Here is a 26,945-nt window from a genome sequence, read left to right on the forward strand (position 1 = left end):
AAATCAATTGTAGGTCTTTATCATGTGAATGATTGGTGGTTGCTTGTACAGTGCTGTGTAGTGTTTTGCATGGTTTAGAATGGAATGAAAGAAAGGGAGAGCGTGAAACGTAGTGTCTGCACTTAACCCATGTCTCTCAAATTGTGCCATGAGCCCCAAAAATGTTTACATCTCTATCTATTGAACAAGCCAGTGTTGTCACATACACTCATTCCATGATACTTAATGAAATGGCATAGCTTTTAACCCAGGACATTTCTACATTGTCTGGTGTTTAGGATCTGTGCATCCCATTCTGTCCTTGTACTGAACAAGGTGATGCTGTGGTAAGAGATTAGACTCTCTTTCAGGAAGACCAAGATTCAAATCTGCCCCGGTCACCAGATTTAGGTTTTCCTTGGCATTCCAGTTTGCTTAAAGAGATGCTTGCTTTGAAAAGGGGATGGCTGATTTCCTTCCCCATTCTTTTATGTTTTGGGCCTGTGCTCTGCATGTAAATACTGTGTTGCCAGTAGGAAATTAATAAACCAAAACTTTTCCTTTCTCTTGTCCCTTTGGCAGACAAATGCTGATGAAATTATTTTGCACATCCTTATTCTGCCGTGATTACATATCATGTTAGTGTGCATTAGCAACCTTAGTTCTAGAGCTAGGATATTGTGTGTCAGAATTTGTGAATAGATTTTGTCTTGTGCAGTTGTGCAAAACAGGAAAGTTGAGCAGGAAAGATATTTGAAATGTATAGCTAAGAAATATATGTTCCTAGTTGACATTAGATAGCTGAGGCTTTTTTCCTCTCTTCACATTTAATTATTTAAAGTATGTAATGAGAATGTTAAAGGTGTAAACAGCCAAGTTAGTAATTTGTTTTACATATATGTAAAGCATGTGGGACTTGTACCCATAAGGAGAATAACACAGTAGACAGTGATGCATTGACAGCATAGTTAATGCCTAGATGCACTCAGTTACTAAACTGCATCATACATACTGATACAAACTTCATTGATGGATAAGAGCGGTTGTTGGCTGAGACTCAAACACACATATCTGGTACTTCTGGAAGCACCTAGCTATGAGAGATTTACATCAAATGCACTCCATTGTTAAGGGGTACTCTTTGGAAACAATGTTAAGGGTTTAATTTTTTCAGCAACCACTGACAATTGTATAAAGAAGATACACTGATAGAAACATAATTACTGTTCAGAATTGTGCATGAAGCACTGTTTGCCACAATGTACATTATATATAAATCCAAATGTATACTTGCATTTCCATGTAAAAAAGAAAAGGCCTTTCAACTGTGTGGTTTATTTTTATTTCTTATAGAGTTATGATAAAGCGGGCCCAAGGTCGGAAAAGGTTTGGGCGTAAGAACTTCAAGCAGCGGTATTTTAGACTGACTACTCAAGATCTCACATATTCAAAAACCAAAGGTATGTGTTACAGATGGTGTCATGTGACAAATGGTAAACTACTAGTGTTTTTCTTACTATATCTTTAAAGATACAGCTCTTCTGTTAATGTTGTTGTTCAGATTATTGAGTGAGTGGTCAGTAGACTAGACATAGTGGATATGTGTCTATAATTATTTTCCTTTTTTTATATGTTTCATTCTCAGATGACACAAAAGATATCATTAACATTGGTGATAACACTTTTGTTGCCTGAAGTTGAAACACACAACAAGAATAGTTTACAAGGCCACCACTGTGTTTCCCTAAGGCAGTATGCCTAGTCTGTATATAATTACTTGATTGATTTAATAGATACCTTTATAGTTGCCAAAGAGTGCATAGTTGAAATTTTTCCAGCAACTTGTTTGTCAATTTTGATTGCAAAGTTATTGTGCTTGCAAGTAAAGTATTTCATTATTTCTGATGTTTCATTGTTCCAAATCAAAATTTACACGATTGTGCTGCTAATAAACAGTGGGTAAAATGTAAGTTGAAACAAGCACTGGTACCACTATGCATCCAGCAATAAAAATGAATAAACTTACTTAGCATGTTAATTTGGACAGAACAGCTGAGTTATAGATCCATTTAACAATGAGGATGTAGGTAGAAAATGACACTGTTAGGAGTGAAGACAGTCTATAGATGGAGATCATCGTCTTTGGGTACTAGGGAACGATGGATGGCAGAGGATGTGGAAGAGGAAGAAGAAGACAGGCTGCTGTATGTGTCCAGTTACAAATAGGTTGAGCTAATTGTTTGGAAAATATCAATTGACCAGTTTCCCCACAGATTATTTTTTGGCTACTGGAATATCAATTTTCATCATCATTATTATAGCTAGTCTTAATCCATAGGGGGTCTTCATTTGTGTTGTGTGGAATATCATGTGTTTTACAGGAAACTCTCAATGTCTTTGGAACTTGCTACAGTCACAGTGTTGGATCAGCCTTTGATTAACATTGTTTAACTCCAAGTTGAAAAAAATCAGCTGTCAAGTCTCTCACATAAAGAGGTTCCCAGAGCCTCTGTGACTTGCAGGCATTCTTCCATGTAACACATACCAGTGACTGTATAGTGACAGTTGTAAACCATACATTTCATCATAACCCTTGTCACAATAAAAAAAAAAAACAGCTGTCATTCTTATACTGTAGTCAATAAAATAGAAAGAAACTTCCACATCGGAAAAATATATTCAAAAACAAAGATTCCAAGACTTACCAAGCGGGAAAGCGCCGGCAGACAGGCACAATGAACAAAACACACACACACAATTACTAGCTTTCGCAACCGATGGTTGCTTCTTCAGGAAGGAGAGGGAAAGACGAAAGGATGTGGGTTTTAAGGGAGAGGGTTAGGAGTCATTCCAATCCCGGGAGTGGAAAGACTTCCCTTAGGGGGAAAAATGTACACTCGCGCGCGCGCACACACACACACACACACACACACACACACACACACACACACACATCCGCACATACACAGACACAAGCAGACATGATATGTCTGCTTGTGTCTGTGTATGTGCGGATGGATGTGTGTGTGTGTGTGTGTGTGTGTGTGTGTGTGTGTGTTTGTGTGTGTGTGTGCGAGTGTACACCTGTCCTTTTTTTCCCCCTAAGGGAAGTCTTTCCGCTCCCGGGATTGGACTGACTCCTAACCCTCTCCCTTAAAACCCACATCCTTTCGTCTTTCCCTCTCCTTCCTGAAGAAGCAACCATCGGTTGCGAAAGCTAGTAATTGTGTGTGTGTGTGTGTGTGTGTGTGTGTGTGTGTGTGTGTGTGTGCGTGCGTGCGTGCGTGCGTGCGTGGGTGTGTTTTGTTCATTGTGCCTGTCTGCCAGCGCTTTCCCATTTGGTAAGTCTTGGAATCTTTTTTTATACTGTAGTCACTGTGATTTTGGACTGCAAAATTAGCACCTTCAAAATCCCACAATTTGTTTTGCAGTTTTGTTGGATGACCATAACTACAAACACTTATTAGAATGTTGTTAACTTAGTGGAGTACATCACACACACATTCTGGGCATTTCATTGCAACAGAAAGAGCGGTGTGCTGCTGCCTCATTTATAAAATTATGTGGAACTGCCTGCAGAGTGAAACTACTTTGAATTAATGTAGGCTTGCAGAACATAAATAGCAGGTACAGGCTTCTTTTCTATTTTCTGCATTGCAGATTCATTTTCTTTAATTACCATAAAGTCAACTTTAACAGATAGTGTCTTTGGGATTGGAGTTTCCTCTTCATCTGAATGTGCAAGTAATGCTGACAGTTCTCTCCAACTACTGAAAAAACATCCCTGAAGCAATTTCATGGAAGTGGAGGAATTAAAAGTTTGATGCATGAACCATATAATAATTTCCACCATTGTGTGGTAGCAAAAGATCTTGCAGATAATCCTAGAAAATTCTGGTCCTATGTGAAATAACTAAGGTGGTCAAAAGCTTCTATCCAGTCACTTATCAGCAGTCTAGAGTGTGTCAATAGGACATAGCAGAAGGAAGGCTGGAATGTGAAATTTTACACTTAAAAATTCTTTCATGCAGGAGGATCACACTTACACACCATTATTCAACTGCCATACAAAGCCCTTTATGGAAGACACAGAAATAGGAATTGAAAATAAACAAGTCACTAGGTCCAGACGTGCAATGTAATGCTTCTTTTAAAAATAAGATTGTTGTTACTTACAGTGATTAAAACTTGACAATGTATACTCAGTATTGACGGATGATGTGGCTCAGATAAATAACTTCTTCCTTACTTGATGTCCTGGTATTTGTTGTCAAGTACTGTGTATGTAAATAAGGTCCATATAGTGTGTAACATGAATTGAGTTCAAGATACACCGAGAAACTTTTTATAACATTTTATTCCATAATGCAACATAGGTCTTATATTATGGAAGTTGGATCAACAGTGAACCCAAGGTTCCAAAACTCACTCGCTTATATATTTCATGACAGTTGTAACATTGTTGTTACAATTAAAAATCATATCATCTTGTTAATTTAACAAACATTTGGAAAAGTTACAGTTGCTATTGTTTGATCAATACACACAATTCAGTCTGAAAAAAGTTATTGCAGGCATTTACATCTAATATGCAACACACCGTTTTTTGCTATTTTCCTAATTTCATAGTAAATAAATGGAGTAAGGCATTCCTATCATGTTTTCAGCATTTAATTAAACAGACCTTTTTATCATTATTAACGGATGTTTTAACATTTAAACAGAAAGTAACTTGAGTCATTTGTTTATATTGTTTTTGATTGGCGGGCATTATAAAAATTCATAATTACAGTATTACAAGAATTAGTGAATGTAGTTAGATACATAGATCATAGTGATGAATAATAGCTGTACACTATACAAGCTAAACTTCATCTGAAGTATTTTGGCTGATAACTAAAAATGAGCAACTCATTGAAACGTGATTTCATTACATTCCAATTACAAAAGAATGTGACAGTTTCAGATGTCCCTACCAGTTGACTAAGCTTTATAACTTTGATATGTCAGTAAGGTACATCATTTGCATACTGTATTATCCACAGTGTAGTGATTACTGGTAATGACATTTTAATTACCTTGTTAAATGGAATGTGGGTGGTTGCTTAGCCCCGAATGAGCTCAAAAATGTGGTATTAAAGTGTTCAGTATGCTATCTAAGCTGATCTGTTACATTTCAGGTGGAAACCCACTTTGGTTTTCAGAGAGTACTCTTTGGCATTGGCCCATCACTTTGCTTGAATATACTGCAAATGCCTTGTGTAACACAAAGTCCCAAGCAAATGGGTAAAATACTCCTGTGAATAAGAAGGGTAAAAGAACATACACACAAAAATTACAAATCAGTATTCTTAACCCTTTGACTGCTGAAGGCACGCCACCTGCTTGGCGCGCTGAGGTGCCGCAGCCTGTGGTGTAATCCGTCTACGTGCGCTGCGTGCCTCTCTCTTGGAGCTGGCACCGGGACCGGATCAGCCCGCACTGCTCAAGCTGCCCTGTGCTGAATATTTCTTGGCTGAATATGGCTTGTGCAGAGCAGCGTAAATTTTCGGCAACTTTGAGCTGTAAATCTCGGGCAATAGTTTTTGTAAAGAAATAAAATTTGGCCATCTTGTACAACTTTACGCATTCTCTTAAGAATAATAATGGAAGGAATTTTACAAGCCATATTGAACCAGAAAATTGAAGGTAAATCAGCCAAAAAAATAGGAGCCCAAAAAAATTTTGAAGTTTGGCGTCTTGCATCTCCTGAACTAATGCTGTGACAAACGTGAAACTTTGCATGTAGTAACCTAACAACACATGGTTCTTAAATATAAAGATTCATTTCCATCTCAGTTTTCAGTACTGAATGAATTAAGCACGAAATTGAAGATTTTGTAAAAACATCAAAAATGTGGTAGTTTCATTCCGATTTTGCTAAAAAAACTATGCTCTATGAAACATACCAAGTTGTACAACTGGAATGATATTTGACCACGAAAACCAGGCCCAAAAACAATGTAAACTTCTGGTTAGCATGTCTAGTAGTGTGAATGCATGATTAAAATGAGATTTCGAGTGCAATAGATTGACTGCACAATGATAAGGAATAAAAAATTTTATTCCCACTACTATTTTCCAACTATCTACAAATTAGTCGAAAAGATGTTGATATTTATGAAAAGATGAAAGCAGGGTGTACTCAATACCTCTTTTTCAAATACTGTTTTCTATTCATGCTTCAAAGCCAGTCTCATTTGAACAACAAAATTTTAAGTCCACCCACTGTCCCCAGAACAGTGAGTTTAATTTTCATTATTGGCTATCAACAAAGACAAAGTAGCAAGAAAAATCACACTCAGGAAAGAGTTTTAGCTTTGCCATATTGTCTCTTATTGATCAAAGGTGTTTAAATCAGTTATGGTGAACATGTTTTGTGCAAGTAAACTGAGTGTGATCTATATTTTTACTACTAAAAATAAAAGAATATAACTGTCCATGTTATGTGTGAATAATTTAAATGTATTGTTCACAGATTAATGTATGGGTTTTGTTATACTGGCACAATATACTTGGCGTAATTACATTTGCCACAGTACAGATATTGCACCATCTCAGTTACCAAGTCCGTTCATTTGCCAGTAAACTGCTACATATGAAGAAGTCATGCTTCGTTTGAATAATTTTACACCTGTTGCATCTGTTTCCCATCCTTCTTTTCGATCTGGCCTTTGGACCAGCACTGGCGAAGTTAAAAATACATTTATAAATTTTTTTTACATATTTGCCTTTTTTTAGTAATTCATTCAGATCCGTCAATAAATCTTCTCAGATTTCGGTCCCCGTGATTAGTAATGCTTCTTTGTATGATAAGTCTCAAAGCAGGGTGCAACACATAATGGAACATTGCAAGTTTTGCATTGGTATCTAGTTTCCCAGCACACTTTCTGTTTCGTGCAAACCATGTATCTGCGCATTTTTCTGCGAATGTTTACTCACAATAATGGCCAGGAAATGTCTCCCTGTGAATAGCAGAGGATTCTTGTCATCGTAGCGCCTTCCCCTACCAGCTTTTTTCCGTTCTGTATCATGTTTTTCTACAATCTCCCTTACGAGAGAAGGCGAAACTCTGTGAGTACTATTTTTCGCCCTGTTACCGACCGGTGGAGAGCATGAGCATTTAGAAAGCACAAATCCAGAAAGCGAAAAAAATATTTCTTATAGCATTTCACAGTCATACGCAATGATCCCACTGAGCTCAGTAACATGCCACAATGGTGAACTGCATCCATACTCAAATTGTAATCTACAATACATTCCAGTTTCTTTATTTTTTCGCCGGTATTTCTGTCAGTCTTCTCTGTTTCAACCATTTGTGTTGTGTGACTTTTGGTCAACATGTACACACCTCTCTAATCGCACCACTTGATAGCAAGGACCTTGTTAGTGGACCTTAACTCAGTTTCTCCTTGTTTTAATTTCTTCTGCAGTTGTGGCATGTTGTGCCCGTTCTTACAGACAGTGCCACATGCAGCTGTTCCATGGTTGTGAAGCCAGGGGAACAGGTCCGGGCTGGAGTACCAGTTATTGACATATAGAATATGACCCTGTTCCAAATATGGTCCCATAAGAGTTGCCACTGTGTTGCCCAAATTGTGGAACCCAATTTCTGTTGTTGCACCTGTCTATACAATGAAATCTAAAATATACCCACTCTGACAGTCACAGAGTACAAACGCCTTTATTCCGAATCTACTTTGCTTGGTTGGAATAAATTGCTTAAAAGATAATTGTCCTTTGAACAACAAGAGGCTTTCGTCTATACAAAGCTTGTGATGTAGGCGAATATGAATTACGAAACGTCTTACAAACTTTGCCAACAATCGTCCTAATTTTAAATAGACTGTCGCCTCCATTACTCTCAGAGTTGTCACTGAAGTGTAACATTCTCAGAAGTAGATAAAAATGGTCTCGGGACATAATTTTGCTGAAAACTGGCGTGTTCAAAACTGTATCTCTGGACTAATATTCACTTAATTTTAACTTCTTAACTTGCACCATTAGAAGTCAAACAGCAACAAAACAATACATTTCCTCAAATCCAGTGTCTTTCCACTTTGACAGTCGAGAATTCACAGATTCTGTAGTATTTTCTCTGGTGTAAACGTAAAAACTACATACAGAACACTTATGTGACCCAGTGTTACAGAACACTTGTGTGACCCAGTGTTGAGTACTGCTCGAGTGTTTGGATTCACGCCAGGTCATATTAAAGGAAAACAGAGAAGCAATTCAGAGGCATGTTTTGTTTCCGGTAGGTTTGAACTACTCAAGAGTATCACAGAAATTCCCTGTGAACACAGATGTGAATCATTGGAGGAAAGAAGACGCCCTTTTTTGAGAAATGCTGTTGAGAAAGTTCAGAGAACAGACATTTCTGACAAACTGTAGAACAATTGTACTGCTACCAACATACACTTCAAGTAAGGACCTTTGTGGTGTGTATATGAAAAATAAAGGCTATTACAGATGCATGCAGTCACTTTCCCTTGCTCCATTTACACTGAAATAGGAAAACATATGATTAGATGCAGTGAAATGAAATTATTGACTGGGAGACTGTCTAGGGTTGTTCGGCCTCCTGGTGCAGGTCTTTCCATTTGATACCACTTCAGGTGCTTGATGAAAATGAGCTGAAATGTTTAGGACAACACAAAACATCTAGTCCTCAAATGAAGAAAATATATAGCCCTGCTGTGAATTGAACTTGGGGCATGGCTATCTAGAGGCATTGGCATTCACTACTAAACCACTAGGCACCCACTGCCATTCACTAAATGGTGGCTTACAGCGTATGTATGCACATGTAGAAGCTATAATCCACTAGAAAGAAAAATTACACTGAGAGACTGAATTGCAGTTTCTCTCTCTCTCTCTCTCTCTCTCTCTCTCTCTCTCTCTCTATTCCATATCAACATCTCTACACAATCTATGACACAACTGACACTAGCGATTTAGGTTCTTGGTGATTTTGGCACTTGGCTGCAGTCCATGTACACACAGGAGGGAGTTGTCACTTGGCTGACTAGGTTTCACACTGAAAAACAGTGTTAGTATGTTTTGTTCAGATATGTTTAAATGATGGGCAAAAATTTATATCTTACAAACACAGTGTTACAAGGAAAACTAAGTTTCTGTCTGTTATACATGTAACTTAAGTCGAATACATAATTTATCGTTATTTACAAGGCATGAAATCAAGTACATGTTTAATATGCTTTTCCTGTTTCATAATAGGAAAGGAACCACTTTGTTCTATTCCACTGGACAAAATACTGGCCGTAGAACGACTACAGGAAGACTCATTCAAGATGAAGAATATGTTTCAGATTGTTCAGCCAGAGAGAGCTTTATACATACAGGTAAATATTTCTGTACTTTGTAGACCAGTGAGGTATTACTCACACACATTATTATTTTTGGCTTCAGTGAAATTTTCTTGTACGTTCTGGAACTGAATGTTAAATTCCATAATCAAAATGGGTGCATCTGCAGCTTTGCCTCCCCTGTTTCTACTTTGTAATATTGTAATCTTTAAGAGAATGTGATGTGTTAACCACTTTGTAAAGGATGTCTTAACCACTTTGTAAAGCATAGGATCTGTACAAAGAGTTTATCATTTTCATCATTGTAAAGACATACAGAAAGTAAAATTCAGTTGTAGATATTGTAGCAACACGCACAGTACAGAATGCCAGTAAAAATACAGTCACTTTAATGTTTAGACCACAAACACATTCAATACATTATCCATCTACATTGCCAGCTCAGTACCAGTTTAAAAAAGAGCGATCCATGAGTGCAGTGAAGCTATTTATCACATGGAACATCACAAAATGAGAATGGCAGCACTCCGTTCCAGTGTAAAATAGAAAAACACCTGATGGTGCTGAACGATGTCTGTGCACGCCACTGGGGAAGCGTGACTCTCCATACTGTCTGAAGGTGCCGTCTCCTATTGGCTATTGAACTTCGATGGACGGTAAGCCGCTGGTGCGATTGATGTGGTAACTACAGGTTACCACAGTGTGCTCCTCGTATCAAGGTTCCTGTAAACTGTGTCCCTTCCCCATAGGCTGGTGCTTGGTGCTCAGGAAGGCTGTTGGTGGATGCCCACTCTGTCCTAAAGAGCTCCCTTGTTGCTCTCCACTGGAGTATAGGGCCAAAAGTGATCCAGACAGTGATGGCATTGCTGCAGCCTGGTGGCACAACACTTGCACTGGATCCATGGGCCAGAACATGCCTCCAGTGGAAGCGGCAGCTACTGTCGCTGCAGTGCCTTCCTCTGTAGTGTATGGCCTTCCACATCTGGGCTCTGATGAACTGGCAGAAGGCTGGAAACGAGAACAGCAGAGGGTGAGCAAGTCATATTGTCATATGGGACAGAATCAGTTGAAAGGTCATCAAGAATGGAGGTGAACAAGGAGAACCAGGCATGGGAAGAGTGGACTATCTGGAAAGTGTGGGAGTGGCAGCAGAGGACATTTCTCTACTTAGGGCAGAGTTGATTGTGGTGGCAGGTCACCAGCCTGTATGCTGTCTGCAGTGTGAAAAAATGCTGCCTGCAGACAACTTTTGGGATCCAGTGCTTGTAGAGACCGAACACACAATCCCAGACTGGAGTCGCAAGTGTGAAATGCCCCATAAGAGGGACCTTCTACAACCTGAGTGCGAGAAGCATGAGATTGGATACCGTGCATGGCTGGCAGCTATGCAAGAGCTCCATCAGGCTCTTCTCCCCAATGAGAGTGAATCTGTATTAGCTAAGAAAGCACCTGTGTGCCTCATCTGCATAACTGTCACCAGTATACTTCTTCATTTTCGTCTTAAAAGTGTAGATGGGATATTCTGCTCCATGAACATGTTGAGTACCATGGTACATGTAAAAATCATGAAAAGTTTGCGTGTTGGATGTAGGGGGGAATGAAAATGAAAAACTTAAGTTGCAAAGGAAATGCGCCATATAGAACACCAAAACAGTGCTCATACAAGCGTCTGCCAACAGCGATGTGTGTCAAAGGCTTTAAGAAGACTATGCAATGCTTTATAAGAAATTGCTCCGATGAGCGTGACGTGACAGCTGTTTAAATTAGATTTGTTTGAGCTGTTGTGGGTGGGCTCTTGAGCATGCACCGTTGAGTCGCGTATGAGTAACACATTCTCCCGCTTCTGGTTACAGGAGTGTGGCTGGGTGCCACTACTTAATATTGCGCCGGTTCGGAAATACGGTAAATCTGGGGCTAATGCACAGAGCAGTCTGAGTTGAGGTGGGGAGTCTCCACGTGACCTGTGTTTATGTTCAGTGATTTTGTTGTTTCCTATTCATTTATTGCTCTCACATTAAATGATAACAAAACTGATTTTTGTGGCCGGGAGCTGTCAAATGAATTAAAATACGTCTGCATAATTACAGAAGGCTAAAATATGCCATTAGTTTCAGATTTTATCTCCACCTTTCTGACAGTCAAGCATTAATCGCCTTACAGAACAATCAAGTTATTTTTGCCGGTTTGCTAAAGAGATTTGGCTGAAAATTAATCTTTTCTGCTGAGGCAGTCAATTTATGTGAATCAAAGTGTTTAATTTCACACTATTAGATAGTTTCAACTGTTCGCTGAATTTCAAGTGCACGTATGGCATTATGCCATAATAAAAAACCAAACATTAGATAATACAGACGGGTGCTCCAAGAAAATTTACATACGAATGTGCATTTTAAGCTGAATTATGTGTTTTAGTATAGTTCACGAAATTCTGATGCTCTTGAAGTATCGTCTGATGTCTTGTTTCTTTTATAACATGTGTAAGATCGTTTAATGTTTTACATGTACGAACATTGGGCTTCCTGCGTCATCGTAGCTGCACAAGCGCAATGACGCCTGTTATGTGGTACTCTCTTGCTAAAACAAACCTATTTCTAACAGGTCGCAGGAAAATATTGCAAATGGTGGTTTGAAAAGCGTTACATTCAAAGCAGATTTCCTCTTACGCAAGATGAACTATGTGCGAGAATGTACGATGAATTTCTTAAATCATAAAGCGTTTGACTCTCATTTAAAAATTAACTCTTTGAGGACGACCATTTAGAAGAATGTCGAGCCCAGAAGTTCAGACATTTACGTCGTTCTTAAAAATTTTACTTCCACATTTGTGTGATGTATCTTAAAGTGTAACAGGCACAAAAAGATCAACATTATATATGGAAGCTTAGCTTCTCTTCCAGCTTATTAATCTTCGAGACCAATATTATATATGAATGCTATGTATGTTAATTTAAACCATTAACTTTTCTTATTTGTGTGTTCGTGCTACTGAAGAGTTATCTTGCTATTGGCTTACTACATCACGTGTCCTATGCTGCCATCAGCTGGCAAGATCACGTGACATGAGCTGTGACTGTCTTACAAAAGGGCATCGCAATCTCGATTTCAATTTTTCGGAAAGTAACATGCGATGTTTAGTGGAATTCAAATTTATACCTTCGTAATACGAAAATATGTAGCGTACATGTTGCTGCACATCAAAGGTCTTTCAAAACTTGTTTTTCCCCCTGGGTTTTCTAAAGTGCCAGGAAATTCTACTCTGGTATATAAAACCATAAACATTCAAAGAATTGATGAGTTTTACTGCGCCAAGGAAGAGTATACTGTCACTTAATGCCGAAAAGTGTATTTTCACCTGGGAGAAAGTGTATTTTTAACCGGGAAATCCGGGAATTTTTTTTCCTTGTCCATGTATAAACCCTGTAATGGGAGGAGTCTCCTTCTCTACTTGAGAGCAATTCTTATGTGCTTCATTAAGCATCTTTGGTGCAAAAGTGATGAGTTGTTCTGAATCATGAACACAATATTGAGACAATATGACACCCATGCCATACTGTGATGTTCCATTGCAACATTAAGCTGAAGTCACGGATGATAGGTGGCCAAGCATAGAGCAGAATGCAAACTGTCTTTTGAAGTCTTAAATGCATGGTCAAAGGCAGGTGCCCACTTAAGCATTGCACCCTTATTAAGCAGCTGATTGAGAGGATAGAAAACCAAAGCTGGGTATGAAAGGAACTTGCAGTGATAAGCGACTTTGCCTAAGAATGCTTGGAACGTCTTCACATTCGAGGGGTTCAGGAGGGTCACAGTAACTGTTGTGTGGCAGTCAGTCTGCTGATTAATCCGATGAGAAATAACATGTCCCAAGCATTCTGTAGAGGGTTGGAAGAAATGTGTCTTTTCCAAATTGCAATCAAGACCTGCATCACCCAAGGTCTGAAACAAAAGACAAAGTTAGAGGAAATGGCCCTCAGTGGTGGAACCAGTAATAACAGTATCATTGAGTAATTGACAGAACACATAGTCAGTAGCTTTCAAAGTCCTGATGAAAACAGGGCCAAATATTCACTGTACAAATTGTTTAACACTTGATAGGGCACAAGATACAGTGCTAAATGAACAGAATCAGAGACCGTAAATCCAAAATCCTAGAAAGTGTCCAAACCAAACAAATTTTCCACAAATGTACTGTCCACTACCACAGAAAGGTAATAGGTCAAACCAATACCTTGTATGTTGTTTCTACAGTAAACTGGCTGAGAATAGGAATCTGCTGTCTATCGTAGTGTGAAGGAGGCAACAGCGGAGGGGAACTAAGATGTAGATAAGTATTTGAATTCCAAAGTTAGGTCACTGCACCCTTATCCATATTTAGGCATAATGAGGTCATGTTACATGAACATTGATGAACAGTTTATTAGAAAGAATTGCAGTCTCTCCACATACATGATTAACAACATTAATGTCCATGGAAGTGGGAGGTACAGCAGAAGTGATCAAGTGTTGCACACAGTTTCAATGTGACCTTTCTTATGACATATTATGCAGCACAATGCCCAACATTATGGACTGTGTTGCACAAAATGAGGATAGGGGCTTGGGGAAAGTTTTCTGCCAAGATCGTGTGAAGAAGAAGAAGAGGTAAACTGTATATTTTTGCCACATTAATTGTAATGGTAGTTTTAAAAGCTGATGTCCTTACAGACCACACATGAAACTTTTCTTTTTGCATTGTACCATGTTCATGGATATTGAAGTATACTACAGACAGGAGAACGTGGCTAGCATATTGATAAAAGGCAGCAAATTTTTGTTCTAACAGAGCTACTGTAACAATTTTATGAATGTCTATTTTTGTAAACAACTGTGGTAGCAAATTATGTTCCACGTGATGTAGTAAAGTGCGCGTCATTTATGACGGCGGTCGAGTTTGGGTTCGTTCTGCGCATCTGACGTCACAAACCACAGTCAGCCAATGAACAGAGAACGATGTTGCCAGAGCTCGACTGCAGTGCAGAGCAGGGACGAGTGTCTTCAGTTGTAGAAACATTCAATCATAAATAAAGTAATTGAACAAAAGCAGTGTCTTGATAGCAGACTTCCTTTTATAGAAAGTTTGGAAAAATCATTCTTCATACCAATTGCTTCATATTCTGTTAATTAAAGAAGCAATAAGCCTCCTAATTCAGGCGATAGCATGGAAAGGTGTTTGTATCACTCTCACTAACCATTTTTTCGCAATAAAGAACAGCGGTAATTGTTTATTTCCTATTGTACTTCGACGAAGTGTGAGTAATTCATAGTCATACCAACAGTGTTTGTCAGTATTTTGTGATAGTTTAAAGTTCTCTGGGAGACATTGAATGATGAGATTTGTTAGTGTAATGGTTAAAGTGTGTGGTTGCTAAGCAAAAGGTTCTGTGTCCAAACCTTATTTGGTGCTTAATATTTTCTTTATTTAAAAATAATATCGAAGTGTGTTACTTCATGAATTTTATTTTTTTGAATGTAATTTTTTGAAATTTCTAGTGGCAACTATGCGCTATGGACTTTTACCTCTGCAAACTCTTAAAAATTTCATGCAATGGTTTACTACATCTAATGCTGCACAATAAGTGTGTTGAACTTCGAAACAAAATAAGACATTTATGGGGGGAAGGTATCAGTCAAGAAGACGTGCAAAAATCAAATTTTTGGACCAAATATTTTTTGTGAAATCGAATGATAAAGTGTGTCAAAGCAGTCGAAGCACCATGTGTCTGCTCAGGTGAGCAGTGCAATGATGACAAAATCGCGGAATGTGGGAAGCATGTCTCTGTAGCAGCGAAAGGGTTAATGTGGCTGTGGTGGCTTTACTTCATAAACTGCGCACTCCCCCATAAGCGTAAGTTTGCGAACTATACTATGGCGCGTACAGCTGGCAACACAGCAATCTCCCACATCTGGGCGGGCATGCGCAAACTGCCAAGATAAAAGAATTGAACTATAGCATGTTTCTGAGTGACCAGCAACCACAATGGAACCCTACTTCATTTCCGAACTACTTCCAAAAACTGAGAAATGTAAAATTTGGATACCTGCAAGTGTTCGTCTGCTTGCACAGTTAGGAGTCTAATTAATGGAACATACATTTTGAGAACAGAATGTGCGATTGTGAAGTTGCGCACACCATTATTCATTTTTATTTATTGGAACTAAAAATCACATTATTTTTCATAATTTAGCTTTAGTATTTTACTTTTTCTTGATTTAGTAAAGTGTCTTCATTACTTGAAAAAAACTAGCATTGTATACAGTAATTCCATTTATTTTTAGGCAAATAACTGTGTTGAAGAAAAGGAATGGATTGATATTTTGACAAAGATATGCCAGAGGAACAGCAATCGACTGAAACGATACCATCCCTCTGCCTATATCAATGGAACTTGGCTGTGGTAAGCAAATGTTCGATTTAAGATAGAATCGTTTTTATAAAATTAATTTAGTAATAACAATGTTATGCAATAAGCTCTGTTCTTCTCTTTGAAAGGGCATACAAAACAGTAAAAACAATACATGGAATATTCTGTTACTTTTCCTTCTGTTCTCTTGGGACCAAAATTAAAGTGTGTTAAGAATTTTTGTGGTTCATGGTGTGTGTTCCTGAAGTCATGTCCTAGTTCACGAACCACGGGCAATGTATGAGTGGCCAAGTAAGTGGTCCCGACAGTTGGGATACCAGTTACTTTGGAATAAGGCTGGGCATCTCGGAAATATTCTGAGTCGTGGTCACCTTTGTGCTCAGACAGCAAAGACTACCAAATCCACCGGTTAGTCCCTCAACCGTTAGGGGTAAAACTCAATGGGACTCGGGGCAAGTAAGGCTAGCAACCTGCTTCCCCGATATTTTAAATATGATGCTGGCAACAATCAGAGTAAAATGCCTTGGACCTTTGGAGGTGACGGAGTCCCACCTCTAACTGACAAAGCAGGGACTCCTAAGATACGACTTGGCAAGCAAACGGTAATGAGATGGGGAGCTATTAATATCAATGGGGGCTACCCTGGGAAGAAGGTAGAGCTGGCAGAGGTTGCAAGTAAGATGGGGCTGGTCGTTTTAGCTGTTAGTGACATTCACGTAAGGGGTCAGAAAGAAGAGGAAGTGGGAGAATACAAGGTCTATCTGCCAGGAGTCAAAGCAGGAATAGCACAATGGGGTGTAGGGCTTTACATCAGGAAAGAAATGGAACCCAGCGTAGTTGCAGTAAGGTATGTAAACGAACGACTGATGTGGATAGATTTGCCAATGTCTAGCAAGAAAATTAGGATTGTGTCAGTATATTCTCATTGAGAAGGGGCAGATCAAGATAAGATGGATAGTTTTTATGAGGCACTCAGTGATGTAGTTGTTAGAGTAAAGGACAAGGACAGTGTTCTGCTCATGGGTGATTTTAATGCCAGGATTGGAAATCAAACAGAAGGGTATGAAAAGGTTATGGGTAAATTTGAAGAGGATATGAAGGCCAACAGGAACGTGCCAGTATGGGCTTAGTAATCACAAACTCCTTTTTTAAACATACGAACATTCAACTGTATACTTGGGAAGGCAGGGGAACCAGATCTGTCATTGACTATATAATAACGGATCAGGAATTCAGGAAGGCTGTGAGGGACACATGTGTATTCAGGGGATTCTTTGATGACACTGATCATTATTTAATCTGCAGTGAAATTGGGATTGTGAGGCCGAAAGTGCAGGAGGTCAGGTCCATATGTAGGAGGATAAGGGTGGAGAAACTACAGGATAAGGAAATCAGGCACAAGTACATAACAGCAATCTCAGAAAGGTACCAGTTAGTTGAATGTAGTCAATTGCAGTCATTGGAAAAGGAATGGACAAGGTACAGGGACACAGTACTAGAAGTGGCTAAAGAATGTCTTGGAACAGTAGTGTGTAAAAGTAGGATGCAGCAAACAGCTTGGTGAAATGACACAGTCAAGGCAGCCTGTAAAAGGAAAAAGAAGGCATATCAAAAGTGGCTACATACTAGAACTCTGGTAGACAGAGAAAGTTATGTTGAAGAAAGAAACAAAGCCAAACAGTTAATTGCAGTATCCAAGAAGAAATCTTGGGAAGACTTTGGAAACAGGTTGGAGACTATGGGTCAAGCTGCTGGAAAACCATTCTGGAGTGTAATTAGCAGTCTTCGAAACGGAGGTAAGAAGGAAATGACAAGTATTTTGGACAGGTCAGGAAAACTGCTGGTGAATCTTGCGGATGCCTTGGGCAGATGGAGGGAATATTTTGAAGAGTTGCTCAATTTAGGTGAAAATACGATCATCAATGTTTCAGATTTCAAGGTAGAATGGGATAGGAATGATGACGGAAATAGGATCACATTTGAAGAAGTGGAGAAAATGGTCAATAGACTGCAGTGCAATAAAGCAGCTGGGGTGGATGAAATTAAGTCGGAACTCATCAAATACAGTGGAATGTCAGGTCTTAAATGGCTACACAGGATAATTGAAATGGCCTGCGAGTCGGGACAGGTTCCATCAGACTGGACAAAAGCAGTAACCACACCAATCTTTAAACATGGAAACAGAAAAGATTGTAACAACTACAGAGGTATCTCTTTAATCAGCGTTGTGGGTGAAATCTTCTCAGGTATTGTTGAAAGGAAAGTGCGAGTATTAGTCGAGGACCAATTGGATGAAAATCAGTGTGGGTTTAGGCCTCTTAGAGGTTGTCAGGACCAGATCTTTAGTTTATGGCAAATAATGGAGAAGTGTTAAGAGTGGAATAGGGAACTGTATCTATGCTTTATAGATCTAGAAAAGGCATATGACTGGGTTCCTAGAAGGAAGTTATTGCCTGTTCTATGAGATTATGGAATAGGAGGCAAACTTTTGCAAGCAATTAAAGGTCTTTTACATAGATAGTCAGGCAGCAGTTACGGTAAATTGAGTTCATGGTTCAGAGTCGTTTCAGGGGTAAGACAAGGCTGCAACCTGTCTCCACTGTTGTTCATATTATTTATGGATAATATGTTGAAAACAATAGACTGGCTGGATGAGATTAAGATATGTGAACACAAAATAAGCAGCTCTCATATGCGAATGACTTACTTGTGATGGCAGATTCGATTGAAAGTTTGCAAAGTAATATTTCAGAGCTAGATCAGAAATGTAAGGACTATGGTATGAAGATTAGCATCTCCAAAACGAAAGTAATGTCAGTGGGAAAGAAATATAAACGGATTGAGTGCCAAATAGGAGGAACAAAGTTAGAACAGGTGGACGGTTTCAAGTACTTAGGATGCATATTCTCAAAGGATGGCAACATAGTGAAAGAACTGGAAGCGAGGTGTAGCAAAGCTAATGCAGTGAGCGCTCAGCTACGATCTACTCTCTTCTGCAAGAAGGAAGTCAGTACCAAGACTAAGTTATCTGTGCACCATTCAATCTTTCGGCCAACTTTGTTGTATGGGAGCGACAGCTGGGTGGATTCAGGTTACCTTATCAACAAGGTTGATATTACGGATATGAAAGTAGCTAGGATGATTGCAGGTACTAGCAGATGGGAACAATGGCAGGAGGGTGTCCACAATGAGGAAATCAAAGAAAAACTGGGAATGAACTCTGTAGATGTAGCAGTCAGGATGAACAGGCTTAGATGGTGGGGTCATGTTACACGCATGGGAGAAGCAAGGTTACCCAAGAGACTCATGGGTTCAGCAGTAGAGGGTAGGAGGAGTCGGGGCAGACCAAGGAGAAGGTATCTGCATTCGGTTAAGAATGATTTTGAAGTAATAGGTTTAACATCAGAAGAGGCACCAATGTTAGCAGTGAATAGGGGATCATGGAGGAATTTTATAAGGGGGCTATGCTCCAGACTGAACGCTGAAAGGCATAATCAGTCTTAAATGATGATGATGATGAATTCATTTTCTTTGAGTGACCTACCATCCACTTCCGGGTATACTATACAGTGTGTTTCAAAAAGTGTCCAGAAACGCTTAATTTCCATGTTAGAGCTCATTTTAGTTTAGTCAGTATGTTCTTCCACCTACGCTCAATGGAACACGTTATCATGATTTCATACAGGATACTCTACCTGTGCTGCTAGAACATGTGCCTTTACAAGTACGACACAGCATGTGGTTCATGCACGATGGAGCTCCTGCACATTTCAGTTGAAGTGTTCGTACGCTTCTCAACAACAGATTCAGTGACTGATGGATTGATAGAGGCAGACCAATTCCATGGCCTCCACGCTCTCCTGACCTCAACCCTCTTGACTATCATTTATGGGGGCATTCCAAAGCTATTGTCTACGCAACCCCGGTACCAAATGTAGAGACTCTTTGTGCTCGTATTGTGGATGGCTGTGATACAATACGCCATTCTCCAGGGCTGCATCAGCCATCAGGGATTCCATGCGACTAATGGTGGATGCATGTATCCTTGCTAACGGAGGACATATTGAACATTTCCTGTAAAGAAGTGTTTGAAGTCACGCTGGTACGTTCTGTTGCTGTGTGTTTCCATTCCATGATTAATGTGATTTGAAGAGAAGTAATAAAATGAACGCTAATGTGGAAAGTGAGCGTTTCCGGACACATGTCGACATAACATATTTTCTTTCTTTGTCTGTGAGGAATGTTTCTTGAAAGTTCGGCCGTACCTTTTTGTAACACCCTGTATTATAGCAGCTTTTTTTGTGTGATTGGTCTCTCTAACGTATACTCATTATGTGCACACTTGGCTTTTAGGGAATTTTTATTTTCCAATACTCGATGACTGTTTTAATTGTTTTTGTTACTTTAAACCGTGCTCATCTGGTTAGCAATTTTAGTACAGACTCTAAAGACCTTGCTGTCACGTACCCAAATCAATATAACATGACCATTATCACTAACACCACCATTATTGTCACATTGTCACCACCACCACCACCATCACCATCACCACCACCTGGTATTTTTACACATTTATTGAGGTTTTTCAGCATTAAAATTTCAAGCTACACTGCTGCCTTCCCATTCATTGTTACAATCTGAGACAATCTATAGCAACTCCTGGCATCAAAACTTTGATGTCCATGGCATTACTTTTGGACAGCAGGGGGTTTCACCAAATAGTACTTGCAGTAAACCCTTTGCATGGTAGCATATGAAAATCCCAATGCTTGCAAGATCTCAGATATTGATAGTGCCATGTGTTAGGCACCAGTTATGTGGTCTTGCTCGCTCAAACTTTCCAGTATGCCATATCTTTCCCATCAAGTGCTGAATTGCTGTACTGATAGTCAGTATAAAGTCTTACAGCATCTGAGCTTTCCAACCCCATGACACACTAAGGTCCATTCGCTAAAATATTTCACTGTGAATCATGGTGCATCTTGGCATTTTTCACTTACATAAATTGTCGTCAGAATTGGAAGAAGCGATAATTGAAAGAAGAAGAAAAATCCTAGTGTTAACAGGGTAGACTGTTCTAACACTACCCCATGGGACTCTGGTGCTTGCAGGCAAGCACAGATAGTAGGCACCACCTGCAAGGAACCCTATTACTCCATGCTCACAGTTTGTTCTGTTGCATGCTCGAGCAATTCACCCACCCCAGCCTAGCTCAAGCACAAAATCACACAAGCTGTAGCACATTTCTTGATTGCATTCACGTGATCTGTTTGTCCTCCCCTGTGCCCCCTCTGCCCACAGGCGAGCGCTTAAGCTGGAACAGCCTGTAGCACTAAATAAATGAAATATAACTTGAACTGTAGTAAAGATTGTCATGTTGTACACATAATTAAAATATGACATTTCATAATACTAACTATATATAAGAACCAATGCATATGTATGAGCATTTTTCTTTATTTTGATGTATACCAAATGGTTTCTTTATCTGCAATTCAGTTGACATCATCTTGTTCTCAATACCAAACAGCATGAAATTGTCAGTAACACTGTTGTTAATAGTTGTACTGTTGTCTATATTGACTTCTTTTGGCTGTATTTCATGTTTGTCATTGATAGTAAGTGTAGTTTTGTATCTTGTGTGTCACTACAAATCAAGAGTTTTGGGAGTCGGTTCATTTTCAGTCTTTGCATTTTGTGATAATACTGTGACCTCTAAAAGTGTTATAAACTGCTCAAAAAGAGTTTTGTATCCACACCACAGCAACAAGCATTTGACCATTCATCCACTATTGTGAGACACGAAACATTGTATACCTGCCCCTTTTGTGCTCGCCCATGTTTAACACCAGTGGCTGATGACACTATTTTCAGATTATGGCTTATAGATACTCTGAACAGAACCCAATTGATTTTGTGCTGCCTTTTTGGAGGCAACTGGGAGAGCAGTGTTAACACTGGCAGTACACAATCATCTCTACATGATCAATTTGACCTTTTTAAGTATCATCAGTGCAACCCCTCCCCCAGCAACATAATAGTATGGAAGGTGAGCAAGGGAACACTTGAATTGTATCTTGATAAGTACACAAATGCTCCATTTGTCTGATGCCTGATAATTATCACAGTGGCCAGGTTTAAATGCATGTCTCAGCCACACAGTCCCATGATTTAACTAGCGGAGAGGGTTATTCATCTTTTGGGCCTACTGATTACACACTTTTACCTGGCCCTTGAGCAGAGGATGCTGGTATCAGATGCTTGTGATCAGCATGTAACACTTTAGCTGCAGAGACAAACCGTGCCTTCTCTTCCCAGAGCAGCTTGTTTATAGCTTACAAAAGAAACAAACATGTAATGGTTTAATGGCAAGTCACTATAAGCACCAGATGTGGCCTCTTCACTCATTTCTGTAACTAATATTAATAATCACTATGCATGACACTACATGTAGCTCAACACTATATTTACAGTGGCTGCTTATTTCTATGGCACACAATATTGTTACATAGCTGAGGTCAGCAACACGGTGATATTCCGGAGTGACAAAAAGTCAGCAGACTTCCACTAATCACAGAGGGACCAAGATAAAGTGCGGAACTAGTGTATCACGTACAGATGTCAATCTCTCTCATTGCCGCCTATTGTTTTGTTAGTTATTTTGTTCTTATCTTAAACAAAGTTGCCTTTCTGAATATTGTTGGGCTTATTCCTTATCTCCCAGCTGTCCTTGAACCTAAGCTCATACCTGCTCATAGATGTGCAGATAATAGATACAAAACTTCTATTGATCAGTTTATACATATGAAGAAAGTGTAGTTGCAGTTCAGTGTGTATTACATTGTTAACTGTAGAGCACCAATAAATGCTGGGTGAGTTAATTTATAGACCTTAGGATGGCAAGGCATATCTTCACCCACAGTCCTATCAGTGTTCAGGGGGTTCAAACCAATCTTCAACTTGGTAACTACACATAAAAGGTAATCATCAGTTTGATTGCTCTTGTATCTTGCATCCTATCCTTTACCTTTGCCCTACGCCACCTCTTCCCATTCATGTTAAAACTATACAGGTTCACAGAACTATACCGTAAATTGCGTTATTAATATTTGAAAGTACTGTAAGATACACTTTGGCTTACATTAACCAAATATATGTTATTAAATTTCACTGCCTATAGCACACTTTTGCTAATTTTTAAGTGCATGTGTTAATAGGCCCAGCAATAGTGCAAAAAAGTGGCGGGGAGTATAGTCATCTCCATATCTTAATTCAGAAATGTTGTCTTGATGTACCATTTTTGTAATCTGTAACTTCATGGTCTTACTGTCTTAGGATTGAAATTACAACAAACAATATTAATTATCAATAATAACATAGCTCTATAGGATCTGCTTCACTAATTTTTTTCTCCTGTGCAGCTGTAGGTCATCAAATGAATTTGAACCAGGATGCAAGGATGTCTCGCCAGGTTCCGAAGCAGGTCTTCAGATGAATTTAGATCCTGACCGAGAATTACAGAGAATTCATTCTTTATTTATTACACATATGGCTAAAGTGGAAAGTCTGAAAGGTGTGTATTTAGCTGCTTTCTTACTTTCTATTATTTACTACTACAGTACAAATCTTTCTGACCACAGTAACATGATTTTTTGTATTATACAGTCGTATGCACTGCTTTTGGTTAGTGATTGGGTACTTCTTGAGGTTGCCTTAAAGTAATTACAATTATTTCATTACGAGTTTTGTATAAGGCATCACATATCAAACATATAGTTATTTTCATATGTTGTCAGATGTTGTATAAGTGTCCAAACATTTTACCCAGTGCCAGATACAGTTTGAACTCTTCAGACATTTTGCTGTCTAGTACTTTCCACAATTATTATTTTTTTTTTTTTTTTTCGTTTTTTCTAAAACCTGAAATACTTCCCTTTCAGGTTTCTTTCCATTCTACAAAACAGAAAGAAAGCACAGGGCGACTGGTGGAATTATAAGGGTGGGTGAAAAACCAGTCTCATGGTGTGGCAGCCAGTCCCCAGACTGCAACAATGCAGGCAGGTTTCTCCTCACTGGCTCAGCACTTGTTTCAGCACACAAAGGTAGTTATGTTGGTTAACAGTGGTATAGTGGAGCACACTGCGGACAGTTTCCTAGTTTTTGAGAGGCGAACCAACCATATTTTCATGTTAGATTGAACCTTCCCTACTTTTTTCTGTCTTCATGGCAGAACAGTCTCTCAGTGGTGATATTGTTGATTTATTCTTAGGTCATATCCACAAAATCATGACTTGTTGCCACCTTTGATTATTGAGAAAATCCCCATATTTATTTCTATTCTTCCAGGTTTTGTCGCATCTCTTCGGTAGCTGAAATGTACTCGTAGGATGACATTTTCTGGGATATATTTCAGTTCCGATTTTTCTGGTAACATTTGTCACACACAGAAAGAAAAATTCTTCAAAGATATTCTGATTCAGTTCTGTATAGATCTGATCACAATATGTACATCTTAAGCCAATAATTAACCACTTCTAAAATGAGAGAGGATCACTTGTAAGTTCGTGGTTGACTCAGTTTCTTTTTTGTATGTCTTCAAAAGACTGGTGATTTTTGCTATTGATTCGCCAAACTGTAAACACACAAAACAGACTAACAAATAAATCATCATCATTTAAGACTGATTATGCCTTTCAGTGTTCAGTATGGAGCATAGTCCCCCTTATAAAATTCCTCCATGATCCCCTATTCAGTGCTAACATTGGTGCCTCTTCTGATGTTAATCCTATTACTTCAAAATCATTCTTAACTGAATCCAGGTATCTTCTCCTTGGTCTACCCTGACTTCTCCTACCCTCTACTGCTGAACCCATGAGTATCTTGAGTAACCTTGCTTCTCCCATGCGTGTAACATGACCCCACCATCTAAGCCTCTTCACCCTGACTGCTACATCTACAGAGTTCATTCCCAGTTTTTCTTTGATTTCCTTGTTGTGGACATCCTCCTGCCATTGTTCCCATCTACTAGTGCCTGCAATCATACTAGCTACTTTCCTATCCGTAACCTCAACCTTATTGATAAGGTAACCTGAATCCACCCAGCTTTCGCTCCCATACAACAAAGTTGGTCGAAAGATTGAATGGTGCACAGATAACTTAGTCTTGGTACTGACTTCCTTCTTGCAGAAGAGAGTAGATCGTAGCTGAGTGATCGCTGCATTAGCTTTGCTACACCTCGCTTCCAGTTCTTTCACTATGTTGCCGTCCTGTGAGAATATGCATCCTAAGTACTTGAAACCGTCCACCTGTTCTAACTTTGTTCCTCCTATTTGGCACTCAATCGGTTTATATCTCTTTCCCACTGACATTACTTTCGTTTTGAAGATGCTAATCTTCATACCATAGTCCTTACATTTCTGATCTAGCTCTGAAATATTACTTTGCAAACTTTCAATCGAATCTGCCATCACAAGTAAGTCATTCGCATATGAGAGCTGCTTATTTTGTGTTCACATATCTTAATCTCATCCAGCCAGTCTATTGTTTTCAACATATTATCCATAAATAATATGAACAACAGTGGAGACAGGTTGCAGCCTTGTCTTACCCCTGAAACTACTCTGAACCATGAACTCAATTTACCGTAACTGCTGCCTGACTATCTATGTAAAAGACCTTTAATTGCTTGCAAAAGTTTGCCTCCTATTCCATAATCTCATAGAACAGACAATAACTTCCTTCTAGGAACCCAGTCATATGCCTTTTCTAGATCTATAAAGCATAGATACAGTTCCCTATTCCACTCGTAACACTTCTCCATTATTTGCCATAAACTAAAGATCTGGTCCTGACAACCTCTAAGAGGCCTAAACCCACACTGATTTTCATCCAATTGGTCCTCGACTAATACTCGCACTTTCCTTTCAACAATACCTGAGAAGATTTCACCCACAACGCTGATTAAAGAGATACCTCTGTAGTTGTTACAATCTTTTCTGTTTCCATGTTTAAAGATTGGTGTGATTACTGCTTTTGTCCAGTCTGATGGAACCTGTCCCGACTCGCAGGCCATTTCAATTATCCTGTGTAGCCATTTAAGACCTGACATTCCACTGTATTTGATGAGTTCCGACTTAATTTCATCCACCCCAGCTGCTTTATTGCACTGCAGTCTATTGACCATTTTCTCCACTTCTTCAAATGTGATCCTATTTCCGTCATCATTCCTATCCCATTCTACCTTGAAATCTGAAACATTGATGATCGTATTTTCACCTAAATTGAGCAACTCTTCAAAATATTCCCTCCATCTGCCCAAGGCATCCGCAAGATTCACCAGCAGTTTTCCTGACCTGTCCAAAATACTTGTCATTTCCTTCTTACCTCTGTTTCGAAGACTGCTAATTACACTCCAGAATGGTTTTCCAGCAGCTTGACCCATAGTCTCCAACCTGTTTCCAAAGTCTTCCCAAGATTTCTTCTTGGATGCTGCAATTATCTGTTTGGCTTTGTTTCTTTCTTCAACATAACTTTCTCTGTCTACCAGAGTTCTAGTATGTAGCCATTTTTGATATGCCTTCTTTTTCCTTTTACAGGCTGCCTTGACTGTGTCATTCCACCAAGCTGTTTGCTTCATCCTACTTTTACACACTGCTGTTCCAAGACATTCTTTAGCCACTTCTAGTACTGTGTCCCTGTACCTTGTCCATTCCTTTTCCAATGACTGTAATTGACTACATTCAACTAACTGGTACCTTTCTGAGATTGCTGTTATGTACTTGTGCCTGATTTCCTTATCGTGAAGTTTCTTCACTCTTATCCTCCTACATATGGACCTGACCTCCTGCACTTTCGGCCTCACAATCCCAATTTCACTGCAGATTAAATAATGATCAGTGTCATCAAAGAATCCCCTGAATACACATGTGTCCCTCACAGCCTTCCTGAATTCCTGATCCGTTATTATATAGTCAATGACAGATCTGGTTCCCCTGCCTTCCCAAGTATACAGTTGAATGTTCGTATGTTTAAAAAAGGAGTTTGTGATTACTAAGCCCATACTGGCACAGAAATCCAAGAGTTGTTTCCCGTTCCTGTTGGCCTCCATATTCTCTCCAAATTTTCCCATAACCTTTTCATACCCTTCTGTTCGATTTCCAGTCCTAGCATTAAAATCACCCATGAGCCGAACACTGTC

At 39.2% G+C, this 26,945-nt stretch overlaps 1 protein-coding gene across 2 annotated transcripts in view; it reads left to right on the forward strand.

Moving 5' to 3' along the window:
- LOC126336839 (GTPase-activating protein) overlaps positions 1-26,945 on the forward strand; it is a 139,272-nt gene that overhangs the window by 100,319 nt on the left and 12,008 nt on the right. The window contains exons 14-18 of one of the 2 annotated variants that reach the window (XM_050000919.1): positions 1,333-1,439; positions 9,259-9,383; positions 15,663-15,781; positions 23,170-23,321; positions 23,689-23,850. In XM_050000919.1, the coding sequence (XP_049856876.1) occupies positions 1,333-1,439; positions 9,259-9,383; positions 15,663-15,781; positions 23,170-23,321; positions 23,689-23,850 (665 nt within the window). The remainder of the gene's footprint in view (positions 1-1,332; positions 1,440-9,258; positions 9,384-15,662; positions 15,782-23,169; positions 23,322-23,688; positions 23,851-26,945) is intronic. The other variant, XM_050000920.1, reaches the window with a different exon arrangement.

This window comes from Schistocerca gregaria, chromosome 2, assembly GCF_023897955.1.
Source record: "Schistocerca gregaria isolate iqSchGreg1 chromosome 2, iqSchGreg1.2, whole genome shotgun sequence".
Taxonomy (NCBI): Eukaryota; Metazoa; Arthropoda; class Insecta; order Orthoptera; family Acrididae; genus Schistocerca; species Schistocerca gregaria.